The sequence below is a fragment of the Haliotis cracherodii genome, unplaced genomic scaffold (genome assembly GCF_022045235.1).
Source record: "Haliotis cracherodii isolate W230 unplaced genomic scaffold, xgHalCrac1.p SCAF_28, whole genome shotgun sequence".
NCBI classification, from domain to species: domain Eukaryota; kingdom Metazoa; phylum Mollusca; class Gastropoda; order Lepetellida; family Haliotidae; genus Haliotis; species Haliotis cracherodii.
The window spans coordinates 2,282,745-2,292,572 of record NW_027266284.1 but is presented as its reverse complement, the minus strand read 5'-3'; the positions used below and the strand labels follow the sequence as shown (position 1 = coordinate 2,292,572).

General features: G+C 40.3%; 1 protein-coding gene across 1 annotated transcript; it reads left to right on the top strand.

Moving 5' to 3' along the window:
* Positions 1-3,377: 3,377 nt before the first annotated feature.
* On the top strand, positions 3,378-4,424 carry LOC139473315 (uncharacterized). Its single transcript, XM_071255841.1, has one exon. The coding sequence runs from the start codon at positions 3,378-3,380 to the stop codon at positions 4,422-4,424; it is 1,047 nt and encodes a 348-aa protein (XP_071111942.1).
* The last annotated feature ends 5,404 nt before the right edge of the window (positions 4,425-9,828 follow it).

Here is a 9,828-nt window from a genome sequence, read left to right as displayed (position 1 = left end):
GGGGAGAGAGTGTAATGATATGGAGTGGCATCACAACTCTTGGAACACAACTCATCACTGTAAATGGCAATTTGACTAACGTACGCTGAAGCGACGACATCGTTCGACATTATGTTCTACCCTTTGTGCAAATGCAGGGACGTAACGCCCACACGTTGTAACATACATTTTGAGGTAGTATAACATTGCTGTACTGCCATGACCGGCTGGTTCTCCACACTTTTCACCCACAGACACGTCTTGGATGAAAAGGAACGTCAGCTACGGCAGGACTAGAACCAGCCGGTAGCGCTAGCTGAGTTGAGCCAATCTTGGGTAGATATTTGGAATATCATCTTCCAAGCTATTTTCAATCACCTAGTGTCTCTTAATTCATCGCCGCTGCCTCGCCTGTATCAACGCAAATACAATATTGACATTGTTAATTAAGTTGTTATCTGCCTCCTGTCCCTTGTATGGGTTTTGTCAATGAATTTGTTATGATAAAACACTGACCAGATAAATAATCAAAATAATGTTCTTATTTTCCAATTTTATAAGGTAACATTAACACCACTTTATATCAAGAACAGCTAACTTTTCCGTTAGTATAAAGCCACGGTGTGTACCTTGAAGAATGTATACAAGTACGTGTCGCGATGGAAATAGTTCCTAAACACGAAAGAAGACCTGAGCGTATGTGTTCATACATTGTCCTTTAGTAAAATCTTTGTAGTGTGTACAACAAATATGATTGAATAATATCGTCCTTGTATGAGGAATGACTGTTAAGAACTACCGTTAAATATGTCTTAGTAACAGTGCGACATAATACATTTACTTTAAGCTAATGATTGTAAAAGATTGAGGCGATATGTGTCGAAATAGATACCGACGTACGTGCAAAGATTGTTGCAGAGTGTTGTTGACTGTCACTGCCAGTCTAACCACAATTCGAGTCGATAGTTTGAGTGTGTATTTCTTCATTTTGTTCACCAGGATGAGTCACAGCGAAGATATTCGATAAAGTGAGTGCACTCTGACAGTCAGACTTTTTCCAATACATGCAACAATGCTGACGTCAAGATTAAAGGGTCTAAATGTAGGGAAACAACGTTTCCGTATGTACTCATTCAATGGAATTCCCAGGGGTTTCCATGTAATGTGAAATAAGTACGTCACTGTTTACGTCACTTCAAGAATAATTTCGTGAAAACACGTATGAACGTAAAAATGTGTCAATCATACTTCTGAACGTGACTGGCCTCACGCCCAATGGAAGGGTCGGGTGTTGTGTCAGCTTCATATTAACATTTGATCTCAGGATCATTCTCGAAATGCAAGTTCACGTTTCAGGAAAGTTGGTGAGTAATATTATCTATTAAATCTAAACAGTAAATCCTATGAGGAACATATTGGTCACACTATACAGTGGTGACGATGCTATCCTCGTGTTGGAGCGAACAACACATGTAAGCAACTCACATAGGATATAGGTTTCTAATGCCAATACCCCTGAGACTTCAAAAATAAACTTTGTCGAGAACCGGAAGTGGGCCAAAAGTTTTTTCGCATATTTGCACGTGGCTCCAGTGTTTGTCTGCTGGCCGTTGTTGGTGCTGCTGTTCTTCCAGTTGGTGTCGAGGTGGTCGTAACTTTCTCTTACTCACTTATGTCATTGGAAAATATTCTTCACAGAGAAACGAATTTGTTTAAATATACAGCAACGGAACACGTGGGAATTTTTTTCCAGTAATACTATTCAGATGGCAGTATGTTGTCTAATCATGGATTATAAGAAACAACTTACATCCGAACAGACAATGTTTATATGGTTCCGTGCGTATTAAAAGGGAAGAACTACACTTGTTCTGTGTCAATTTGCAAATTTTTAACATACATTAAGTATAAATAATGAATCACTTTTTTTCTGTTCTTGGTCTATACATTGAATCGCAGATGACATTTGAAAGAAACGAAGTCAAACGGTAAGTTATTGCATCGGATATGCTGCTAATTTGGAAGCGTAGGTTCAAGTTAACCCCATCACATGTGAACAAGCTGCTTATTTGTATTTGGTTGGTACATGCTCTCTAACCAAATACCGAACTAGAGAGTCAAGAGCAATGATGAGCCAAGAAACACTTTTTCCAAAAAATGTGAAATCTATGGCACTCTTCAGGTGTATGGTTGAAGATAAACTATGCAAATTATTTATTGTTTTATCTCATTAAAAAGCTGCATAAAATACGGGATTATGATGCAGATAGTGATACCACAGCGACATATCATGATAAACATGACATCGTGTGTGGCCGTGCGTGCGTGCGTTCGTGCGTGTGTGATATTTTCTCAATTTCACTGACTGCTCATATTTTAGACAAAAATGGCATTTCAGAACTCAGATACATATTCATGTATAGTTTTAAAACGTGTTACTTTACCAAACCATTTTATTATATCTTTCTCCCGCTTCCCTTAATTTGTGGAGCCATATTTTTGTAACATTATAACAACTGCTCCCCATAATTCCCCAGTGGACAATCTCAGAACAACCACTATAGACAAAATAAAATATGCTCCGAAACGTGGCCACGCTAAGAAACACTTGACACACGTGAAGAAACGTGGCTGCTGCTCTCCCACTGACATTGTTGTAACAGCATTTGCAAGACTGGTGAAAAACACAAAGAAATGGTAGGACCGATCACACAATGTTACCTGAGTTGTGCCAACATGTTAAGTCACATTTAAGAGGTAGCCCCGATCACACTATGTTACCTCAGTAGTGCCAACATGTTGAGTCACATTGAAGAGGTAGGACCGATCACACTATGTTGCCAGAGTTATGACAACATGTTGAGTCACATTGAAGAGGTAGGTCCGATCACACTATGTTGCCTGAGTTGTGCCAACATGTTGAGTCACATTGAAGAGGTAGGACCGATCACACAATGTTACCTGAGTTGTGCCAATATGTTGAGTCACATTGAAGAGGTAGGACCGATCACACTATGTTACCTGAGTAGTGGCAACATGTTGAGTCACATTGAAGAGATAGGACCGATCACACTATGTTACCTGAGTAGTGCCAACATGTTGAGTCACATTGAAGAGGTAGGACCGATCACACTATGTTACCTGAGTAGTGGCAACATGTTGAGTCACATTGAAGAGATAGGACCGATCACACTATGTTACCTGAGTAGTGGCAACATGTTTGAGTCACATTGAAGAGGTAGGACTGATCACACTATGTTACCTGAGTTGTGCCAACATGTTGAGTCACATTGAAGAGATAGGACCGATCACATTATGTTACCTCAGTAGTGCCAACATTTTTGAGTCACATTGAAGAGGTAGGACCGATCACACAATGTTACCTGAGTTGTGCCAACATGTTGAGTCACATTGAAGAGGTAGGACCGATCACACTATGTTACCTCAGTAGTGCCAACATGTTAAGTCACATTGAAGAGATAGGACCGATCACACTATGTTGCCAGAGTAGTGCCAATATGTTGAGTCAAATTGAAGAGGTAGGACCGATCACACTATGTTACCTGAGTTGTGCCAACATGTTGAGTCACATTGAAGAGGTAGGAACGATCACACTATGCTACCTGAGTAGTGCCAACATGTTAAGTCACATTGAAGAGGTAGGACCGATCACACTATGTTACCTCAGTAGTGCCAACATGTTAAGTCACATTGAAGAGATAGGACCGATCACACTATGTTGCCAGAGTAGTGCCAACATGTTGAGTCACATTGAAGAGGTAGGAACGATCACACTATGCTACCTCAGTAGTGCCAACATGTTAAGTCACATTGAAGAGGTAGGAACGATCACACTATGTTACCTGAGTAGTGCCAATATGTTGAGTCACATTGAAGAGGTAGAACTGATCACACTATGTTATCTGAGTTGTGCCAACATGTTAAGTCACATTGAAGAGGTAGGACCGATCACACTATGTTACCTGAGTAGTGGCAACATGTTAAGTCACATTGAAGAGGTAGGAACGATCACACTATGTTACCTCACTAGTGCCAACATGCTGAGTCACATTGAAGAGGTAGGCCCGATCACATTATGTAACCTCTGTAGTGCCAACATGTTGATTCACATTGAAGAGGTAGAACCTATCACACTATGTTACCTCAGTAGTGCCAACATGTTAAGTCACATTGAAGAAGTAGGACAGATCACACTATGTTACCTGAGTAGTGCCAACATGTTTAGTCACATTGAAGAGGTAGGACCAACTTTGGAGCTGAACTTTGAAAAGATTTGTCACAGACGGCAGGAAACTGCGTTTTCGAGACCTCGAGATCTGTGGCCTAGTGCTCTACTAAACGAGTACTCAAGTACTCAAGTAAGGAGTTATCAGTACTTGAGTATAATTTCAACCCTACGCAAGGTCATGGAGCTTCTTTTTTAGGTGAAAGTTAAAATGGATATCGCCTATTTGGTTACTGAAAGGCTAAACATAATACCTTCATTTGTCCCTTATAAAAAATATCTCACAAGAAGGGAAGGAAAATAATGCAGCAATTCTGACGAACACGTGAACAACTTGTTGTGGCTAACTGATATCATCACTGATATGAGACTCACGTATCTGAGTCCAAGATTCCACAACATGTACAAGCCACGCAGGAATCCTGTGTTAGACTACAGCGGTATGTGACTCCATACTCCATACATTAGTATCTGAGACGACATAATGAGCAACACGACACGATGTGGTACGGTGTGGCACGATGTAGCTTAATTTCAGGAAGGTAATATTCCTCACTCGTTAAAGCTACATAAACCACTTATTACTCAGTAGGGGGTTAATGTCGAAGTGACAAAGTGAAGAAGAAATAAACTGAAGTTAGAAAAGAAATAACGTGGTAATGAAGAAAGCACAGAGACGGAACACATGTTTAACACATTTCCAGATTAACCAGGGCATTGTCTACACATAGTTTCGTCAAATGCCACGACAACATTCAAGTCGTAAGCAGATAATCCAGTGAATGATGTCATGAGCATCAATCCACGCAATTGGGATACGATGGTTTGCATCAACCAAGTCAGCGAGCCTGACCACCCGATCCCGTTAGTCGCCTCTTACGGCAAGCATGTGTTGCTGAAGACCTATTCTGACCCGGATCTTCACGGGACTCGTGAAGTTAAAGAGAGTCGATTGTTTCTCAGTAGTTAAAGTGAACACACGGTGTTTAATTTGTCCTCAGAGAATTTCAAATATGACCATGCGTTAGATCTGTTTTGATCCGACAGAGCTAACGGTGCCGCATTGTTCCTTAACAGGGAGGTAACTCACGCACGCCAGGGGAGATAGCTGAACCGTGTACTACTTGACTACTCGAGTAATCGCTCTACCCGAATCGTACTCGAGTACCCGGGTAGTATCCGCTTCAACACTAGTCTCGTGTCATTTATAAGTATATGATTCAAAACATTCGAGACAAATTAATCGTCATGTATAATAGTTGGGCGGTTAAGGCTGGATTTTAATCAAAATTGTGCACTTTGGGTTAAAAGCACCAAACTTGGCACACTTATACATTGAACCATTCTAAACATTTCTGGATATGGATCCACCTCAGCGGCGCAACCTAGTAGTCGAAAATCCAAGATGGCCGCCAAAATGGTTAAAATCTCTTTTGATGTCAATTTATATTCAATATATCATAATTATTTTGTCAATTTTGGTCATTTAAGTAAAATGTAGTGCAACAATGTTGTATATAATTCAATTCTAATATGCAGCGCCCACTGGTGGCGAAGAAAATCCAAGATTGACGACAAAATGACTTAATCTTCAAAAAATGTCAAATGTTTGTCCAAAATATCAATATCATTTGTTCATTGCAATCATTTCAATCAAATCTGGCTTTAAGACAATTAGAAGTAATACCTTACTAAATGTATAAGCTTTTGAAGCAAGATATGTTTTCCGTAAGGCAGATCTGGGGAATATATTAGACTGCATGGACTTGGTTTAAATTCAGTAACTGAACCTGGAATTTGATAAAAAAAATATTAGACCAGCACTGAAACACGCCTTTTTGATTCTGAATCATTTCGGCTAACTTAACGAGCAACACTTATCCGCAGACGTGATTTAAGGTTGAAACAAACGTAATGGGAACGTTTCCTTCTGACTGCTATAAACAGTATGTACCTGTATCTTTAAAAGCTCCAGTCAGTATGAAATTTGAAGGACCAGGTTTTAAAAAAACCAATCCCATTCCAACTATCTCAGAACATTCTTGTCTTCAAAGCGTGAAATGTCGGTGCACCAGCACAAAGACACCACTGAGACCGAGAAATGCAAGTCCAAGTTTACTTGGTATGAAACAAGAAAACGTGATCTTGTTGACACATTTTACAGTATGGGTTTGTGCATTTAGCATGAGTGTCTGGTGTATTTCAACAGATATAGCACAGTTTGTGGTGTTTATGAAGACGAAGGTGTGGTATACCCACCAACATTCTCAAAAGATAACATTTATCATAATCCTTGCTCTACAACAGCAACATATCCGCTTCATGGTACCAACATTTCACTATTGCAGCTGCGTCCAACAGCTAAAGCGGAAGGAACATCACATGTTGTTCTTTTGGCTGAAGAAAGCACACAAACAAGGAAAACCATTTCCAAACAGCCCACAGTATATACTAATGTACCCCCATCCTGTTTAAGCAGGATGGGTAATTATGTGCCTCATTTAAAAGTACCTTTCACATAGGGTGTAGACAGTGTTAACACAATGCCTGACGATGAGTAAAACTACTCATACCACAAGGAGGAAGTACTGGGGAAATAAGACAAACATATCCTCAAAAACCAATTGCCAATATGTCAATGTTCTAGAATGTGCACACTCTGTTTCTATGATACAGCATTCAATTAATGTGGTAAAAAGGCTATTGAGCATTTGAATCCTGGTCCGATGCACGAACCACTACACACAATTGCTAAAACTGTCCTGAATTATATGATGAAGTTCCGTATCATGTTTGGTAGATTTGCATATTGAAATAGTTGCTTTCAGGATTCTCAGAAACTGTCCTGAAGGAAGTAGATGGAAAACTGCAATCTGTGCTGCTGGAATTGCCTCAGGCAGATTTGCTGATTCCTTCATCAAGTGTACCCACCCTCCTACAACATTAGGCATTATGCAATATAAGGAGACAGAAGCGAAACAGAAGATCCTTTCAGAAACTGGTGTGCACCGAAGTAAGCTGCTCAGCCCGTTTCACCACTGGTCCCTTGTTCTTGCACAAGAACTTTGCATATTGTGCCTGGTGGGTGCAATTCAAAAAGCAGATTTCCCAAAGTCTGCAGCATCACTTGCATTTCACGGATATGTGCCTCTTACAGTAGAGCACGAGCACCGCTGTACCACAAATACTGTTCCGGTGGATTAGTGACACACAAAACTAAACGGACATTCTCTTGTGTGGCACAAGGTCAGACACATGAACAACTCAATAGCCATATGAAAGGAGATGGAGGTGCAGTTGGATTGACTGAAACAGCCGAGAGGTTTCCTCTAGAGGCCCGGGGGCACGGGTGGCCCAGTCGCCCAAGGCGCCCTAATTCGCTGTGCAGAGTTGCGTCCTTTGGGCACTCCAGAAACCTATGATTGTGGGTTCGAATCCTGGTTCGCTCCAATTATGTTTCTAGGTTTGTCAGCACCATACCCCTTCTCCTGGGTTTCACCGAAGCGGTAAACGTCTAAGACCTGCATCACTTCGGGCTTTCCTCACACATTAAGCTGACACGCCGTGATATAACTTGAATACTGTTAAAAGCGGTGTTTAACTCAACTCACTCACTCACTCATTCTAGAAGCCCACGGAATTCAAAGACATTGTCACTATTTCATGCCTTCATTGGTTCATATGCTTGGGATACGTGTCAAGTATTTCATGAAGTCACCAATGCTTTCCCATCATCAGCAGATATCTCTGACAAAGCAATGCAGATTCTTGAGCGGTTTGTCGTTCTCACTGGTTTATTTGGAAGGTCAATGAAAGGCAAAATCTCTGTTCATGAAGATCTCAGACACTTGACATTTCAACCCAAAGAGGCAGTTCTAAGACAGCACCAATGCATGTATGGGGACAGGTGTTTGAGTCAGGGGGTGGGAGAGGAAATGCAGTGATATACATACCCAAGTGGACAACACTTAGTCAGGCACAAAGAAGTGTTATAAACTAACACCACAACTTTACACTGTCGGTCTTTAGTACAGTGCTATGTGATATTTTGAAGGAAAGTGTTCACTGTAACTGAATTATAGAACCGTAGACACATACACTGAACTGATATTCCTGGTCCTACTTGAGTGGTAAGTAAGTTGATGTCAAAATTTCATGGAAATAATATCAATAATACTTATACGTACATTCCTGTTTTTAAGATATGAATTCATTCTCAGATGAGTGGTTTGGGGGTCATGTAATATAAACTGGGTAAAATATTTCTCAGTAGACCATTTATAAGATATTATGCCGAGAATAGATCTTACACAATACATATTAATTGATACAATGTCATTTTAAAATGTTTCATCATATAAACACTTATCAACTTCTCAACCTTAGTCCAAAAATATCAAATGGTATCTATATCTGCTGTAGAAATAGACAATTTCTGAAAACTAAAACATTTTGGGGGCCATCTTGGATTTTTGTCATCACCAGGGGGCGCTTCATACCAGATTTGAACTTATATAAAGCATTGATGCAATTGATCCTGAAAAAAACACTGTGATAAATTGTATGAATGGACCAGATAATTATGATATAATGAGTATAGATTAAAGTCATTACAGATTTCTACCATGTCGGCGGCCATCTTGGACTTTCATCACCACCAGGGGGTGCTGCATACTTGGTTTGAATTATATACAGGGTTGTTGTTATTACTCCAAAATAGATTACAATGATAATTTGTATAAATTGGCCAGATAACTATGATATATTGAGTATAGATTGATATCATTAGAGATCTCAGCTATGCTGGCGGCCATCTTGGATTTTCTACAACCGGGGGGCGCTGCAAACTATATCTGAATTATATAAAGCTCTGCTGCAAATCATTCCACATACATTACTATGGATATATGCATACATTGATCAGATAAGTATGATATATTGACTATACATTGATATCATTATAGAGTTCAATTGTGTTGGCGGCCATCTTGGATTTTCTACCACCAGGGGCTCTGCTGAGGTGGATCCATATCCAAAAATGTTCGGAATGGTTCAATGTATGAGTGTGCCAAGTTTGGTGCTTTTAACCCAAAGTGCACAATTTTAGCCTTAACCGCCCCACTATAATCACAGGAACTGCAGTGCACTAAAGAAGAGCTCGTTGAGAGAGAGAGAGAGAGAGAGAGAGAGAGAGAGAGAGAGAGAGAGAGAGAGAGAGAGAGAGAGAGAGAGAGAGAGAGAGAGAGAGAGAGAGAGAGAGAGCACCCAAGGAGAGTTGAATGGGGCTTAGTTTAGAGTCAACGAGTGTTGCGAAACGGTGGAAGCAGTTGCTCCCTATCATCAGACGTGCCAACAACAACGGGGAAGAGGCTGGCGAGAGATATGCTGTTCATCAGCGGTCGACCTTCACCGCCATAACGCTGTAAACAATCAACGCTCGGATGTAAACATTAACAGAAACCCTTACAGATCCCGATAAACAGACAGAATGTGAACTCAGTTGTTCATTCCCTAATGTAAGTGGCCAAAGACAAAATTATTATCACTTGATATTTACAAACTACATTCAAAATTAGTATCATTTGTAGAACGAAACTTATGAA